This window comes from Lontra canadensis, unplaced genomic scaffold, assembly GCF_010015895.1.
Source record: "Lontra canadensis isolate GAN:19392208 unplaced genomic scaffold, GSC_riverotter_1.0 scaffold150, whole genome shotgun sequence".
NCBI classification, from domain to species: domain Eukaryota; kingdom Metazoa; phylum Chordata; class Mammalia; order Carnivora; family Mustelidae; genus Lontra; species Lontra canadensis.
Window position 1 is genome coordinate 2,349,917 of NW_022631144.1, and position 18,956 is coordinate 2,368,872.

At 42.5% G+C, this 18,956-nt stretch overlaps 1 protein-coding gene across 1 annotated transcript in view; it reads right to left on the reverse strand.

Annotated features, from left to right (window-relative positions):
- Nucleotides 1–18,956, reverse strand: part of PAH (phenylalanine hydroxylase) — a 66,316-nt gene that overhangs the window by 38,139 nt on the left and 9,221 nt on the right. The window contains exon 3 of the mRNA XM_032844331.1: nt 7,691–7,874. Coding sequence (XP_032700222.1) covers nt 7,691–7,874 — 184 coding nt within the window. The remainder of the gene's footprint in view (nt 1–7,690; nt 7,875–18,956) is intronic.

The window sequence follows — 18,956 nt, forward strand, 5'->3', positions numbered from 1 at the left end:
TTCTCCTCTGTGAAATGGGTGAGGCGGCCTATCCCTGGCCTGCTTCTTTGGTTAGGGTGAGAAGCGACGGACCCGTGCACAGTAAGTCGATCTCCCACCCTTACACTTGAACCTAACAAAGAAAACCCAGAAACACTTCTCTGGTTAAGTAGGGTCTCAGAGGCCACTGGTGGCAGGGTCAGAGCTTGTACCTAGGAACCTGGGATCTTCTAATTTTCCCAACAAAACTTATAGCTATTTTTTTTCCTTTGAAGTTAATTTTTTGAGAGCTTAGGATGCGCCAGATACTATGCTAAGTATATTATTTCTAACTGTATAATTCTCAAAGCAATGCTAGGGGGTGGACATTTTTTCTGCTTTTCTGATGAGCAAACTGAGGCTTGAAGGGGGAAGGGACTTGCTAAGATCACTGCGCTTACTGTGAAATGAGGATTCTGAAGAACTACTCCACTGGGCTTAGAATAAGGTGGGGGGCAGTAGGGGGGGTGATTTTAGATTCCTGATCTCCCACCTGGAGACAGAAAGGAGGTCACACACTAAAGCAGGAATTTAAAGTGCTTGAAGAAAATCCCTAGGGGAGCGCCGGGTCCTCCCCATCTTCCTTCCATCTCCATCTCCCTTCCCAAGCCTCCCGGGTTTAGGGGTAGAAACTTCATGTTTCCTTTCTCTTCTTCAGTGGCAGTAGTGGGCCTCTCCCCCACCCTGGTACAGTGCTGGGAAGAGAGACTGACCCCGGCGACCCAGGCCTTCGTCTTGAAAAGTTAAATCAGATTAGCTCATTAATGACCTTTGCAAATATCTCCGTGGTGGGCTGGCTTCTGTGGGCCCCTCGACCGCCTCACGGGCTGCTGGGCTTAGCGTTAATGAATGACTTGGGCAGGCTGGTGCAACAGAGGCCCTCTGTGAAGCCAGAGGCACTGGAGGGGGGCAGATCATTAATAAATATTGATTTGGCTCCAAGGGAAGCAGCCTGCAGGACAACTGACCCTGGACACCCACGTTGTGGTCTCATTAAGTCGGGGTCAACTGCTCAGCCCAGACGCCGAGGGGTGGCTAGCTTAGGAGTGCTCCTGAGTAAGAGGCCCCCACAGGCCTGGCGGAGCCTGCTTCCTGATCAATGGGTCAGAGAAGGCCCATTAAATTTATAGCAGTTTAAGGTGCAGGCTGAGTCCCATGAACCCCCTCCCTCCAGCAGACATCCACCAGCCCCAGGGGCTAGCCAGCAAGGCACCCAGACTTGCCCCAGACTTCTGCCTCCAGCCTGTCTCAGGAAGGGCAATAAATCCTTCTTTCCCGGGCCCAAAATAGAAGGGTGTTCTCACTCCCTCTTTCCAGGCTCCTGGATGTCTCCTTTGAAGCAATGGCCTCCAGCCTCCTGGAGAAGTATTGGTGTGCTGATCCCAACAGTTCCCCCAAAAGGAGAAGGGTAGTATGCCAACAACCTGCAGGTTGAAGGCTTTTGACGGTTTTATTTCTCTCTTTTAAGAGAGAAGAAGAAGGAAGAGAAGGAGAAGGAAGACAGGAGGAAGAGAGAAGGAAGGCCCCTCAGGAAGGACTTGGCAAGAACGGGTGAACCAAATTCTGGCTGTTGGTGTCAAGCTAGTTCCTTCCTCCTCCTGGACAGAGCAGAGGAGTGGTGGGTTCAGGGCTTGCTTTTATCAGTGATGCGACAGGCAAAGCATTTGATCTCTTCATCCACATGTTAAAATAGAATGAAAAGCAGACAAACAAAAGGGCCTTAGCATGAAAAAAAGAGGTAAAAGTGTGCTGAAATAAATTGACGGTGGAAAGAATGAATGGGTATGTGTGAAATCATGAATAATATCATGAAAAAAATAAAAGAATGACCCGCAGCATCCTTTATTCCAATCACCATCCTAAACTGGAACTATCCTCCCAATATCCTTGTGAAGATGTCACATATCTTATAGACATATCTACTGGCAAGTTGCCCACTATATCCTCAGATACCAATTTCTGGTTTCTGAAAGCTTACATTGTAACTCAGTCTGAGTACCTGCCACTTACAACTGGAGTTATGGACGATCTACCTGAAGACAAACAGAATACATTGAAAGGTTCTTGCATATCATGTCTGTCTTCTTCCAGGTGTCCCTCCCTGACCCTGCACTCCCTTCTCACTACCATGCCCAACACTGGCTTCAGTATACCTTCTAGGTGCTCCTGTTGTGACCCATACTTTCCTATTCCTGCATGTATCATGCCACATAGAAACTACCTACTCGATTATAAGACACGTGGGTCTAGGCACCATGTTTGTTTTTTTCCCTACTGCATCCTTATCTTATGGCTGACACTGAATGGGTACCCAATGAATATAAGTTACACAAATGAATGATTAACTGAATTAGAACATAAATGTGGATGAAAGAGAAGAAGGTGATAAAGCTGACTGTAGTCTTTGAGAGGGAGTAGTAAAAGAAAAAGTTTCTTCATCTGAAGATGAAGAAATCCTCAAGAGTCAGGATTTTAATAAGTAAGAGCCACATAATTTATAAAATACTAAGGAAAGAGAGAATTCCATGGGTATCATGAATTAAATCATTAATCCATGGCTAAATGCTAGAAAAAATGTTTAATCCATGGTTAAATGCTACAAAAATTTCAAAGAGAATGAAAACAAAACAAAAAAAGAGGATACTGGTTTGGGTCATCAGTGTTACCAGAATGGTAAGGAAGAGGAGAAGGAAAGAAAGAAGGAAGTGAGAAGCGAGGGAGGGAGGAAGAAGGAAAGAACCTGCATGAGAGCTGGCCTTCTATCTCTTAGACCAGTACTATTGCTAATACAACACATAGACAAGCTGATAAGGGTATGCTTCAAAAGCATATTCACAGGAAGTAAGATTTGGAAGTGACAGGACATTCCCAGCACCCCTCACATCATCCCACACATGAAGCTATGTCCCCAGTTGCCAGGTAAGGTTGGACCCAGTGAGGGTGTGGCTGTCACCAACTCCTTATAGATTAGCCTAGTCACTGTCCATCCTACACAGCTGGTGGTGTCAAATAATCTAATAGCTGGCTGGTGTTGTGGATCATAGAGCCCCTCCCTACTGAGGATTAAGGATGTGTAAGTTCAGGGGCTATTCAACTCAAGCAAGCTCAAGCCATCAAACACCATAACCTTCAGAGTATCTTGCATGATCTTCCCCATAAGCCCTAGAAAGTGGCCAAGTTGGTCTTAGCTCTATTTCACATATGAGAAACAAGAGATAAGGAGGTCACCCAGCGGTCAGGTGGTCAGATGGGATTCAAATCTAGCTGGCAGTTCACAGAAGAGGAGTCCAAGTCCTAATTCTTGACTAAATTCCTGGCTTTTTCTGCATCACTATGGCGCTCCCTCAATCCAACGTGAATGGCAAATCGACATTGTTACAATCATTTCATATTCTCTTATCACCTCCAATCATACCTGTCGCACAGAGAAAATGTATTTAACAGGGTAAACCTGAAGGCCGCATGGACTGCGGTAACGTCACTGTTCCAAAGGAGCACTGTGTCTCCTTTCCTAATACTGAAGATGAGAATACCATCACCTTCTCGCTCTAGCTATCTAAGTTGGCTGTTGCAAAGCTTAAACGAAACAACCGAATAGAAAAGAACTTTGAAAACACAGGATTGGGCATGCAAATAAGGGCTCCCTCTTAGAAACAGAGACCGTTTATAAATTCATGATCTTCCTTAGCTTGAAGCCCTGAGACCCGGCAAATGGAGCGGGCTCTAGAAATAGTGTTCCCCTTGGATCTTCCCTTGCCAGTTAGTTGAGCTACCTCTAACAGACTGCAAGGGAGCGAGCCCCATACCAACAATGCCGGCTCTGCTTCCAACTCCGGGCTTGGTACACACCCCCTGCTTTGGTTTATCCTCTTAGCTGTGGGTCTGCTCCTATCAATGTAGCATTCTGCTGAAGCAAAAGTCTCATGCCCAGCTGTCATGACTTAATGACATCAATCGCACCCAGCAAGCATCCAGGTGGACTGAAAAAGGCTGTCAGTCCCGTGTGTTTTTACAAACATGCATGTCCTTGATCTCCTGCAGGTGCAAGGCCACAAACAAGCACCCTCAGCCCTGAGAGGTGCCCTTGGGGCAAAGTGAAATGCACAGGAGTAGGTTTGGAGCCATAAAGAGGACAAAAGGAAGACGGAAGCACAGAACAGAACAGCAGAGGCAGGGAGAGAGGAAAGGTGGGCACGGGCGATGGGGATGGGGAACCCGTCCCCTCAGCCATCTGGAAACCCCTACAGCCCTAAGCAGCTTCTCTCTAAGGGTCTTCAACTCCTTGGGAACCATGATCCCTTTGAAAATCGCTCTTTAAAAATATGCATGCACAGGTATATGTACCATCTTGCCCACAATCTCCAAGGAATTGTAGTCTTCCTCCCCCAACAACTGATCTGAGACTGCAGCCCTATCCAGGCCCTGCCCATTAGGGCAGCCTTACTGGAGCAGCAAGGGGGCTGGACTGCCGGTCTGGAAGCAGGGAGGGGTGTTTAAGGGGGAAGGAATGAATGTCATGATGCTGCCCTTTGTCTTCTCACAATAACTATTTCCCTTAAATCACAGCTTCAGGAATCGATCCAGTAAAAAAGACAAAACTGGGGCACCTAGGTGGCTCAGTGGGTTAAAGCCTCTGCCTTCGGCTCAGGTCATGACCTCAGGATCCTGGGATGGAACCCCGAATGGGGCTTTCTGCTCAGCAAGGAGCCTGCTTCTCCCTCTCCCTCTGCCTGCCTCTCTGCCTACTTGTGATTTCTGTCAAATAAATAAATAAATAAAATATTTTAAAAAAGAAAAGAAAATAAAAGAAAAAAAGACAAAACTGTAAGTGCCCCCAGGCCAAACAGATAGAAACATAGACAAACAGACAGGTAGATAGATAGATAGATAGATAGATAGATGAAAAAATAAATAGCCCTTCCACTCCCCCACAGAAAATACGGTCATACTGTCAGCGTGGACTCCCTTTGCCTCCACCACAGGACTTTTAAAATTACCACAGCTTGAACAAAGTCCACCAGATGTCCATTTGCTCTTGGAAAAATAATTCCAATCGGATAAATTTCTCAAAAGGTGATAATCCTATACCCCTGTCTAGCCAAATCAGTCTGTCCGTCTGCTTCTCCTGGCTGCAATCTGCCTCCATGTAGGAATTTTCCATCCCCCTCTAAACGTAACGTCATGCAGAAGACTCAAAGGGAAAGGTAAAAGGATTAGTAGATTGATCGATAGAAGATATTAATGCTCTTTCATGTTGGGTTGAAGAAGGATTTGAGGTCATCAGGAGAGAGGGTAGCGAGAGAATAGACCTCAAGTATTCAAAAGACTCTCTGGATTAAAATCCTATTAAAGTCACATCAGCTTCTCCAGGAGGCATTTTAGAAGGTTGGGATTTCTTTAACATGTCACCATAATTAACCTTCCCTTAAGCTGTTTTGGGTGGGGAACTTTAGCAATTAAGAAACTGGAAACTTTCATTTTCTATCACCCACATGGCCTTTTGAATGGTTTAAAAACGGGAGTGGAAAGTGGTTTAGCCTAATTGATTCAAGGGGTTCAGTTCTCCCACTTCAACCTGCTGTCAAGCTCACTCCTGATATCTGAGCCCCTCCAAAGAAAGGGCATTTTTGTTGAGTGAAAGAACCAAAGGTTCAGATCTACCATAATGATATTCTTCCTCTAATCATTCTCGCACTGAGTCCCATGAAAAGAACAGCTCTGCAAAGGGATGGTTGTTTTCCCTAGAAGGATCTGTTTCTGGGCCCAGACTCCAGGTCACAAAACCAAGAAACCCAAAGAGGCACCCCTCTCTGCTGGGGCAAGACTGTTGTTTTAGCACCGTTAGCACACTGAACAACTGTTCTGTTCCATGGACACTGGGGTCAGGAAACTGTCTCAGATGGGGGCAGCCTGTAGGGGCTGGAATGATCAACCACATGAATAAATGAAATGAGACACGTGTTGTTTTCAAGGGTTTGTCTTACCAGGGTTGTCTTCACTAGGTCATATGTCAACCCAGTTCAAAGTTCAACCCCCTGCCAGATTCCATCACCTGCCCTCATCACAACACCTGCCCCTGGACTATTTCACCTGGGTGTCTCCTCACACTCGTCAGCCCGTGAGCACCTTCAGAATGGGTCGTGTTGAGCCTTTCTACCCCCCCAGCCCCTATCACGATGCATGGTACAGAGTGGTGCTTGACACAGGCTTACCCGTAACCATACAGAATTCACTCTGTGCCTTAAGGCAAGTCATGGCCTCAGTCTTTTACAATGAAAAATTAAGGGGTCTGTTGGACTGAACGACCTCTGAGGTCATTTGGCAGTTCTCAGAATCTCTGAAAAAGTTGTTGTGTACAGGCTGGCTTTTCATGGCTCCTGTGCTGGGCTCATGATTTATAATAACAGTGAAGGTAATGGTAAGAATAGAGAACATCTATTAAACCCTTAATCACCATCTGCGAGGTTCTCGATGCTCCACCGGTATTATTTCATTAATCCTACGAGGCCGACTCTTGTTACCCCCCATTTGATACAGTGGGAGATTGTGAACATCAGTCATTTGCCCAAAGTCACACCAAGTGTAGGGCACCTTGGCTCTGGAATCTGGACTTCTAACTATTCTTGCATGTTTCCATTAAGAACTTCCTTTCTGAGCCTCCAATTCAGGCTGCCCACCCTTCAGTTGATCTACATGTGTCTTCCCTGGCTCCCCAAGGAGCTGCCTGCCTGCTCCTCAATTGCTTTGATTTCCTACCCCAGGACCCCAGCTGGCCCAGCCTCCACCTGCTCCAAGCAGAGGCAGAGTTTGCCCCAGGATCCAGCAGGCCCTTTGTCCTGAGGGCCTGCAGCTCCTGTTGGGAGCAGGTGGCCGGAAAAGCAAGAGAAGGCATTCATCAGCAAAGCAGTTCGGGAGGTGGAAGGGAAGGAAGGCAAATACGGTTGATCTCAAGAGGAATTCCAAGTGCCTGCCCTTCAGTGACCCGAGCCCCTGGGCTTGGCTTTCTATGCTCTGCAGGGGCAGAATCCGGGAATAAACTTCCCCGTCTTGGTAGCAGCCACAGGAGGACAAGGGGAGGAAGAGAAGAGAGATCTCCTAGGAAGGCTTTGCAGGTATCGTTTAGAAAATGTTTCAATGGCCTGTACAAAGAGGTGGGTCTTCTCTCATTTTAAGGCATCTCTGCCAATTAAAATGTTATTTTCCACTACAGAGTTTGAAATCCTCTTAGGTCCCAGTCTTCACTGTTCTGGCAAAAAAAAAAAACTTTAATAGTAGAACAAAGTGTTTTGATTATTGAGGAAAAAAGAAAACAGTTCATTTCAGCAATCACACTACTAAGTATTTGCCCAAATGAGTTAAAAACTTATACCCACACAAAAACCTGTACATGAATGTTCATAACAGCTTTATTCATGATTGCTAAAATTTAGAATATATAAAATTGCAGCAAGAGAAAGAAAATTACTAATATAAGGAATAGTTATCTTAAGGAAGTGAAAAAAAAAAGCATATTTATTAAATGTCTAAAATGCTAGGTACTCCTTTAGGTCCCTAACATACTTCCTCCAGCTTAGTCCCCTGCAGTGGTCTATAAGAATAGACACTACTTTTGCCAGTACTTTTTGAAGAGAATGCCAAGTTGCTTGTGTTGCAAAATCCCTCTGTTCCTTACCTGTGTCTTTTGTCTTATCCCGAGAAAGCTCATGGACAGTGGCACCGATGTCATGCCTCAAAATCTTGATGATGTTTGCCAGGACAGGCATGCTACGTTTATCCAGATAGGTAAAAAATTCATATTCATCTTTCTTTAGGCGTGAAGGTCTGGATTCAATGTGGGTCAGGTTTATATCATTCTCCTAGAAAAGAGAAGTAGGAGTGTGAAGGGGACAGTCACTGGAATTAACACAGACAAAACACACACAACTAGAGGGGGGCCTGGGTGGTTGGTTAAGCATCCAGCTCTTTATTTCAGCTCAGGTCTTGATCTGAGGGTCGTGAGTTCAAGCCCCATGTTGGGGCTGGAACCTACTTAAACATGCACACACACACACACACACACACACACACAACCAAAGCAAAACACACAACACAATAAAATGCGGAGAGAGAAAGAATAGGACTTTTTTAAATATAAGAGTAGAAGAAAGTCCTTAAAGTAACAAAAGTTGTTTACTTCTCTGTGCAAAACCAAGTAATAAAAGGTGGAGGAAAAAGTGCAAATGCTACAGAAATCTGCTAAAGGTTTAGAGTTGCAAACCTAGGATTTTGGTTTGGTTCAAATGTCTAGGGCAGAAGTTGGCAAAAATGTATACACAGGGAAACCTCCTTCTCAAATGAAATCCCCTGGAATCTCAATAATAATATCTCAGTAAATTAATAATACAGAAGCAACATTGCCCAGCTTAAATAGGCTCCCCAGGAATCAGGCTTATTGGGTTTAAATCAGAGTTCTCTATGGATTGTAAGATTAGACAATTTGCTTTCATGTTTCTAGTGCTCAGTTTTTCCATCTGTAATTTAGCAGTATTAATGATACCTGCTTCATAAATGTGTTGGGAGCATTGGTTGACATGTGTATGCATAACCCCAGGTACATGGTAAATGCTCAGTAAAAATTAGCTAGTATAAAAATGGTAGCATAACTATCTTTCATATTTTTATATAATTAATTTTCTTTCTTTTTTTTTAAAGATTTTATTTATTTATTTGACAGACAGAGGTCACAAGTAGACAGAGAGGCAGGCAGAGAGAGAGGAGGAAGCAGGCTCCCTGCTGAGCAGAGAGCCCGATGTGGGGCTCGACCCCAGGATCCTGAGATCATGACCTGAGCAGAAGGCAGAGGCTTTCACCCGCTGAGCCACCCAGGCACCCCTATATAATTAATTTTCATTCAGGTTATACAACAAATGTAGGTAGTACCTCTCAGGTACTGATCATCCTTCCAGGTGGTTGGTATGTATCAGTGAGCAAAACAGACCAAGATCGTTTCCCTTATAAAGCTTACATTTAAATTGAGGGAGACAAATAACAAACATAAACTATAACTAACTGATTTATGTATTATGTATTTATGTATTATATTATTATTTATATTTTATATTATTTATAATATTTATATTTATTATTATATATTATTATGTATTATATTAATTATTATTATGTATTTATGTATTATAATGATTGTAATGGAAAAGCCCAAGGGAAAAAAAAAACACCAAGCAGAGCATGGTGAAGGGGCTAGGCAGTCCTGGGGGTGGCGGGGGGAAGTGAGGACAAACTGTAGAACTAAATAAGGTGGGCACATGAGGCTTCATTGAGAAGGGAACATTCATGGACATGTGGGTTTTATTAAAACAGTAATCACTAAAGCTACTCAACTTCCATGTCTTTGACTATCATGTTTTATTTATTATCAGTTTTGTCATGAAAAAGAAAAAGTCATTTATGTAACCTGATCCTCAAATTTAAATGCATGGTAGTCATCTGCTTCTTATTCGGAAAGTCTAATTTCATTGACGGACTGTCCTTTGTGAAGAAAACCAAGGAATATGCTCTACATTTTCTTAAAACAAATAAATAATAGGGGTTATCCCAAACACTTAAATGAATAAAATAAAAAAAAAATCTAACTTGATTGATTCTATAATTCCGAAAAATGAAATTCATCTATCTTGTAATTCAGGAAATATATTTTTTGGAGGGTGGGGAGGCAGAGGGTAAGGGAGAGAGAAAATCCCAAGCTAGCTCCACACCAGCGTGGAGCCTGATGCGGGACTCAATCTCATGACCCTGAGGATCATGACCTGAGCCAAAATCAAGAGTAGGACACTTAACCAACTGAGGCACCCAGGTGCCCTAAGAAGTATATCTTTATCCTTGATTGTTAAAGGCATGTGGTTGAAGAGAAAACATGAAGAATTACAATGATGACACTTTTTGTTTTGATTATCACCTCACAGTTTAGAATTACGTTCCATGGCCTTCCGAAAAAGGCTTTGAGTAGGTTAAGGGAGTTGTAAAATGTGAAATCAGAGATGATGATGCTTTTCCAGAAGTGGCTGGAGAGTCATTGGTGTTCTGACCCACCCTGCCTTCCTGCCAGGGATATCGTGAGAATTCTGCAAATATCAGCTTTTATCATTATTATTACTAGTGTGCAAAGCACAAAAACAAAAAGTTCTGGGTATGGCAAACCAATAAGTAACCCCACACATGTACTCTTACTGTACTTTCTTCCTCATAATCTGAGGGCACATGATAGAGCCATTGTTGCTGGGCACCAGCTTAAAAGAATCCAGCCTGGACAGTGATGGCCAGGAAGCCCAATGTGAGGGTCCCACCTAGAGAGAGAGAGAGTGTGTGGAGGAGGGAAGACCAGAGAGATAGCAGTTGCTCTGAAGCTTTCCAGACAAACAGAGGTAACTCCCTAAACAAAGCAAAGAGCAATGTCATCCTTCTTGGCTCAGAAAGAAAGAGAAGCTCCACCTACTATTTGCCCAGGTTGAAAGTTTAAAAGAAGAGATAACCTGTTCCTGCCTTGTATAAAGCAGAAAATACAGCAAAGCCAAGAACCAAGAGTGGACACATCTCCAGCATGCTTGTTTGCAAGAATAGAGCAGGTTGATGGAAGGGGTGAGAAAGGTGGGAGCTGGAGAAAGGTCTTGAAGACTGACTATAGGCTGTTGTGTTCAACACCAACCTTCCGCCCTCCACAAAAGCACTTCCAGAGAGAAGACTCTCACTTTAGGAATAGCCATAAAACAACATAGGCCCCATGACTCAGTTTTTATAAGGCTGGAGATCAAACTTATGGGGAAAAAAATTCACCAAAATTCATAACTTAACCAAACTCCCCACAATAGGGGAACAATTAGGAAAATTATAGTGGAATCACTCGTGGAGATTATGCTGCTTTTGAAAAGCAAATAACATTCACAAATCAATCAATATGATACAAAATGTTTAGAAAATTAGAAGCTTCCACCCGTTAATCCCCTTCACTTATTTCTCCTGTCCCCCAATTCCTAGGATTAGGAATTAGCTTCTAATTACAAAATAATAAGTCATGGGCATGTAATGTACAGCATAGGGAATTAGTCAATATTACTGTAATAACTGTGTGGTGACAGATGATAACTAGACTTATGGTGGAGATAATTTTGTAATGTATAAAAATATCAAATCACTATGATGTACATCAGAAACTGATAGACTGTTGTATGTCAATTATACTTCAATTAAAAAAAAAACTTCCTCTGCCCCTCAACCCCTTACCCAACTCATGCTCTCTCTCTCTTGCTCTCTCTCTCTGACCAAATAAATAAAAGATTTTATTTATATATATATGTAAATTATATATAATGTAATTACATATGATCTACAATGGTATTATGTATAATATAGTTATATATCACATATACTTAAAATTAAAGATTTTATTTATTTATTCGGTCAGAGAAAGAGAGAGCACAAGCAGGGGGAGCGGCAGGAAGAGGGAGAAAAAGGATCCTCGCTGAGTAAGGGAGCCCCATGCAGGACTCAATCCCAGGACCCTGGAATCATGACTGGAGCTGAAGGCAGACTCTTAACTGACTGAGCCACCCAGGGGTCCCAGTAAATAATATCTTTAAAAAAAATGCTTAAAGCAGTATCAGTAATCACTCTAAAATATGTTAACAATAGTAGTCTATAGACAATGGGCCTACAGATGATTTTTGTTTCTTTCTATTGTTTTCATCATAGTTCAACTTTTCTAAAAACAACACTTAGACTTTTACAAAGAAAAATTAACATTGCTTCTTAAATGGTTACAATGACAACCACTTGGGAAAATACTTATGATGAATTTAAGTATGTGATAACTATAACATGTTTTTAAAAAAATTATGCCCCAGGTCAAAAAAAAAGGAAGAAAGAGAGAAGGAAAGAAAAAAAAAAAAAAGAAAGAAGACTAGAATAAAATGCATCAAAATGAGTTATTATGAGATTATGTACAACTTCTATTTGTTTGTCAAAAGACTTACAATATTACACATATAATGAAAAGAAAAATATATCTTTTAAATGTGAGTGAAGTTTTTGGCTAAGAACACTCCACCAAACTCTCTAAGCTATTTCTTTCCCATTTGAATCAATTTGTTAAAAATTAATTCTCAAGTTTGGCATGCAATTTACTTATTGGAGTTTTTCCAGCTTAGATACCAATAATCTTGGTTGCTAAGAGAGACTTTAGAAATCAACCTTCAAACCTGATTATGATCATAGTTACCTTTTAGTAAATGAATTTTTATTTTTAAGCAAGGGGTCTGAGTAGATATACAAATGGACCCACATATACTCACCATATTTTTGGGTGAGGGACAAAGAAAGAACTTTTTCTGTTATTGACATGGACATCTGGGTGGAGGCAAGAAAAGTTTAAAGCTAAACATTTTGAGGACAATTTCATGATTTGTCCCATAGCAAATCTACACATAAAAGATAACGGTGTAACAACTTAATTAATTAGGACTCTTGAGCAGAGAGTGTAGGGACTCAGAGAAAAATAAATTGAAATGAAAAGCCTCTTTTAATAAGGATTGGCCAGGGGGTGCCTGGGTGGCTCAGTTGGTTAAGCCTTTGCCTTCAGCTCAGGTCATGATCTCAGGGTCCTGAGATTGAGCCCCACATTGGACTCTCTGCTCAGCAGGGATCCTGCTTCCCCCTCTCTCTCTGCCTGCCTTTCTGCCTACTTGTGATCTCTCTCTCTCTCTCCCTCGGTCAAATAAATAAATAAAATCTTAAAAAAAATAATAGGGATTGGCCAGAAATCCCTTCCTGTTCCCATCCTTAAGAAAAACCTTTCTACAGGGGTCTTGGTCAGTAGTGAATAAAACTGCAGATACACAGAATTCCCAATGGTGAAAAATGGACTTGCCCTTCTGGATATCTTCAAGTTTGGGGTTCATTCTTTCTTCTTCCATTTCATTCCTCAAGAAAAGGAGAATGGTACAACGGAGGAAAGATGGGCTTTGGAAATTAATCTGAGTTCAATTTCTGGTTCTGCTGCTGACCACCTCTGTATACATTAGCTGGTCATCCTGAATTTTTATTTATTTATGTTTAAAATAAAGACAATAGTATTACCTGGTAGCTCAGTAAGAAAAAGAGAAAAAGTACCTCACACCATTTTGGCTTCATTGATGGATACCCAATAAGGACTTATGATACTTTGCTTCTCTCAGTTTGGTATGGATATACATTTCCCTGGGAGGCAAAATACATTATGTTTTATGAGTTCTTTCACCCTTTATTATTTGCTTTACCCTAAATTTTTCTCAGCTTTTCCTGAAAACATGTTTCAAAAAGGAGAAGAAAAAGTTGAAGATATTTTCAGATGGGGTGAGGCTTGAAAAGGATATCTTCTGGACCACTCCACGCTGTTGCCTTAGAATAAACTTAAAAGAGTTATGTTCTGACTTCTTCCAGAGGTTTCCGAGGGCAAATCAAAGACATTCACAAATAATGTCCCAAATCATTGGTCTGAAGTAAACAAGACCTTTCAATAATTCATTCAATCAAGCACCTTCCATGTGCCAAACACTGTCCCAGTGCTAGGATACAACAGTGAACACAGTGGGAAAAATCCATGCTCTTCTGGAGGTCACATTCTCAAAGCAGGAGATAAACAATAACTATGAAAAACAAATAGAATATACAGTCTTCAGATGGAACAGAAAAAATCCAAACCAAAGAGGTATTAGATATTCCAGGGGTGCCATGGAGGTGCTATTTTAAACAGTGTGGTCAAGAAAGGCTCAAAAAATAAACAGGTGACATTTAAGCACAGATCTGAAGTCAATGAGAGAGCAAGCTGTGAGTGAAACAGCAAGTGCAAGGGTCCTGGGGCAAGACAGTGCACAAGATGACTCAGAAACACCAAGCTTGCCAGAGTGTCTGGAGCAGAATGAGCAAGGAGGAGGACAACAGGACAGGAGGAAGAACAGTAACTGACAACGACCTATCAGCCATTATCTGAACTTGGTTTTTCACTCAGAGTGGTAATAAGAAGTTACCTATAATAGGTAACAAGGAAGAGAAGATACATTTTGGGACTCATGTTTTGAAAAGAGCACTCTGGCAGCTGTTTTAATAATAGACTGTAGAGGGGCGCCTGGGTGGCTCAGGTGTTGAGCTTCTGCCTTCAGCTCAGGTCATGATCCCAGGGTCCTGGGATCGAACCCAGCATCCGGCTCCCTGCTCAGCGGGAAGCCTGCTTCTCCCTCCCCCTCTGCCTGCTTGTATTCCGTCTCTCGTTGTGTCTCTCTCTGCCAAACAAATGAGCAACATCTTTGAAAAAAAAAAAAAATAAGAAAAAAGAATAGACTGTACTGGGCCCAGAGCAGAAGCAGAAGCAGTCTGGAGACCCCTAGAATATTTGGGGTAAGAAATGACAGTTACAAGGATTTGAGAAGAGATTTTATGGAGATGCAGGTGGGCTTCTTATTTATTTTACTGATCTCCTCTTGGGACAGGGCCAGGAACAGTCCTGGTTGAGCAAGAATCTGGAAACCGAACCCACTGGGTTGAACAGGAAACCAAGAACATTCAGGAAAGCATGGGCAGCACAATTAAATTCTAGAGTGGGTTCCAGATTATTCCCCACCCTGCTCTGGAGGAGAGTTCTTGGTCAGGTTCAGGCTGGACGGTCAGCCAGATTAACACACCCTGAAGACCATCTTTTGGGACACGATGCTGCTTGCTCTGGAAGAACCTCTGCTGTAATCTCTGGGCCTTCTCTTCCCTCTGTCTTCTCCCTCTTTGTTAGATTATTTCTTCTCCGCCCTCCCCTCCACTGGGTTGGGGTTGCATCGAACTCAGAGGAGACCCCTTTCTGGAGAGATCTGGAGTAGCAGCTTAATCTAGGCTCTTTTCGAGGCTTTGGAGAGTAGAGCCTTTTTGTTCCCGTGTTCTTCTTTGTACACCTTTTCTTGCCAACAGGATCATAAAATGAAAAAGGACATGTTTCAGTCCAGGGCTCCTGAGGAGCAATCACTACCCCATCAGGGGGGTCATGGCAGTCTTTCAATTTTCACCATGTGAGATTGAACTTCATCAGAAAAGTTCAAACCATAAGCTCTGTGTTGCTATTTCCCAAATATGTCCACCTCTGAAGGGTTTTGCAGCTAAAAACAGTGCCAGTTTTCAACCTGAGGTTCTTCTAGTCAATACATAGTCACCTGACCTGTACAGAAAATTAAATGCATCACCATCTGTACGGGTAAATAATGAAGGCAACCTAAATGTCCACCAACAGGAGAGGATCAAGTATAGTCATACCATGAATGTGCAGGGGGGAGAATAAATGAGCCCGAGCACTATGGACTTGAGCAAATCTCCAAAGCAACATTCGCCACTCTGTCATCAAGAAAGAAACTACAGGGGCGCCTGGGTGGCTCAGTGGGTTAAAGCCTCTGCCTTTGGCTCAGGTCATGATCCAAGGGTCCTGGGATCGAGCCTCGCATCAGACTCTCTGCTCAGCAGGGAGTCAGCTTCCCTCTCTCTCTCTCTGCCTGCCTCTGCCTACTTGTGATCTCTGTCAAATAAATAAATAAAATCTTAAAAAAGAAAGAAAGAAAGAAAGAAAGAAAGAAAGAAAGAAAGAAAGAAAGAAAGAAAGAAACTACAAATGAACTGTTAAAATACGATTCCAATTTTACAAAGAGTCAAAGCTTGCAAAACTAGGCCATGCATTGCTAATGGGTAACTAAATATAGCAAAGGCTAAAATGATATGTGGAGTAACATTGAATTCAGATTAGTAGCTACATCTGAGGAGGAAGCTCATGGAGAAGGGTATCCAGGGACTTGGACCACTCATGCAATGTTTCATTTCTTAAGCAGGGGGTGAGTTGCATGGGTGTTCTTTCTATCATGATAAATACTGGGGGCTTGAAAGAATATATTTTTTTAAGGATTTTATTTATTTATTTATTTATTTATTTATTTATTTTTCATAGAGAGAGAGAGAGAGAGGGAGAGCGAGCATGCACAAGCAGGCAGATGGCAGGCAGAGGCACAGAGAGAAGCAGGTTCCCTGCTGAGCAAGGAGCCCAATGTGGGACTCAATCCCAGGACCCTGAGATCATGACCTGAGCTGAAGGCAGTGGCTTAATCAACTGAGCCACCCAGGTGTCCCTTGAAAGAATATTTTAAAAGTCATCTGTGTTGTAAGATTTTTTTTTTTCCTCCACTGGAGCTCAAAGCTCTTTTTATTTTGATTAAAGCAGCAATGTTCCTGTAAACACTTGTACTGCTCACGACTGCTCCGGACTTATGGCCAGAGGGGTAAAGACAGCCCTCGTGATTCATTCTAGATCCCGTCCCGCTCTCCAGGCTCAGGGGTCACAGGCAGGACCTTAAAGTCCAAACTTCAGGTAGTAAACATGACACACGAGCCTAGATGTCCCCCCACCTTTTGCAACCCAGACTCAGTCCCCAGAAACGCTGAGGTTGGCAGACAGAAAGGCTATGAGGATTCTGTTACCTGACCACTTGTTTATTCTCTCCCTTCAAGTTATTTGTTTCTTTGTTCTGGAATTAAGTTTTCCCTTCCTCTCTCCTGGTCACCCCTTTCAGGTTTCAGCTTAACCACTGCATCTGCAAAAAATCTTCCCTGGCCAACACTGCCTCATGGAACCCTGAGCTTCTCTCATTTTTGTAGGGACAGAGAATGGCTATATGACTCACCCCAGTCTCCCCAGCACCTTATAGGGTCTGATAACAGTAGATACTCAAAAAATATTAACTGAATGCATAAATGAGAGAGATTGAGCTCACTGAACATCCAATGGGGAAAAGGCATGAGTCATCTGGGGACAGGGAGAGTATAGGAAGTGAATATGACCAATATTGACTGGGTATTTTCCATTTGTTTCCAAAAGCCCTGCCCACTGTGGAAAATGGAAAGTAAGCTCTGAAGTGGTTTTGGCCCCAAGTGTCTAGTGTTCGGCAGCTTGCTTAGTCAGAACCTCCGTGTGCTCATCAATTAAATGATGCTAGTTGAGCATACCCATGAACTCAGCACTCTGTATATTCATGTGTTTGCTTGTTCCCTTCCCTAGAAAATCTATAGTAAGGTGATTAGTGTAATGCTAGCAGAGGGAGGAAGACTTCTTCTTTGCCATCTCCCCAGGGAGCTGGTATCTAATTTTATAGTCCATTACTGAGGCACTTGCAGCAAAGACTCTCAGGGGACTATTTTTCCAAGAAGGTGCAAGACATGAGCTAGCAGAGGCTAACAATATAGAAAGCTACAGACAATGTTCCGATAAAAGCATGAAGAATTGAAAATTAGAACAACCGAGGACAGTGGGATGTTGGCAGATTAGCCGGTAGAGGTTTGGATGTATTTCTAATTATTTGACCCCAAGTCACAAAAACAACGGCTTCACTGTCTCACCACTCAGCCAACACATGCAAACCAGTACTTCTGTATATCTCTTATAAATACCAAACTGATTGTGTTACATTCTGATGTAGTTACTAGCTGAGGCTGACAAGGACGCTAGTCCCTCGTCAGGCAACAACGTCCCTTAAAGGGACGGTGACTTGGGTGTTAAACATCTGAGGAAAAGAAGGGCTCTCATGCAGGGAATGAAGCCTGACCATGCTGGGAGAAATCTGCCCTCACTCTGCAGATTCCACGTTTTGTTTGAGGGGCTAGGATGTCTATATGTGCTCCCGGTGGCTAGGGGCTAAGAAAGCTGTCACCATATGGAGTCAGGCCAGGGGGGCCAGATGGTCCAGGTTCACACAACTGTTGGTGTTTCGTTTATTACTCTGAGCATGTATTAAAGTTTAGTTAAATGTCCCTGTTGCCTCTCTGCTATGCTGCAAGCCATCAAAGGATAGTCTTGCTCGTTAAACATAGATAGAACCACAGTGAGAGATTCATAGGGTACAGGTGATTCTCCCATTATGGAATGTTCTCCTTCCATTGCCAATCTTGGGGGAGTTGGATAGATTTGTATCCTTTGTCTCTATTAAGGATAAGTAAGCTTATTTATACCATCATTTTGGTTTTGATTCTGCCCTGCCTTTTGCTGGCTGTTTTCATAGTACAATACTAGAAATCAATGACTTCTGGCACCCTTCTACAGTAGAGACATTGCCTTTAACTGATTTGAAATATGCTCCTTGTAATTTCTATACCTTGACCTTTTACCTCTAAAGTAATAAAAAGTAAGTAGTATTTTTCTCCCATAAGAGCCCTTTAAATATTTCCTTGCTTCATCTACCCTTTTCAAGACATAAAATCCTAATCCTTTAACTCCTTTTCATATTGCTAGGAATTTAAGAATCCCCGAAGTTCTATGACCCTCTAAAATTGTGGTGCATAGAAATAAAAGTAAACATTTATTTTTTAAAATATTTTATGTATGTATGTATGTTTTTGACCCAGAGAGAGAGCACAAGCAGGAGGAACGGCAGGCAGATGGGAAGGGAGAAAGGAAGGAAGGAAGAAAAGGAAAGGAAGGGGCACCTGGGTGGCTCAGTGGGTTAAAGTTTCTGCCTTCGGTTCAGGTCATGATCTCAGGTCCTGGGATTGAGCCCCACATCGGGCTCTCTGCTCAGCAGGGAGCCAGCTTCCCCCCACCTCTCTCTGCCTGCCTCTCTGCCTACTTGTGATCTCTCTCTATCAAATAAAAAAAATAAAATCTTTAAAAAAAAAAAAAGAACTACTCTTCAGAAGGTATTAACTTGATCTGTATGTATCAACAAGTATATATCTCAAGACACTGCATTTAGAAAAAAAAAATACATAGCAATTCCTCCTGAACACCTCATGTGTAACTAGTCTGAGGGTTTTACCTGCATTAAGTCATTTAATCCTCAGAACTACCCTTTGACGGGTGCCTGGGTGGCTCAGTGGGTTAAGCCGCTGCCTTCGGCTCAGGT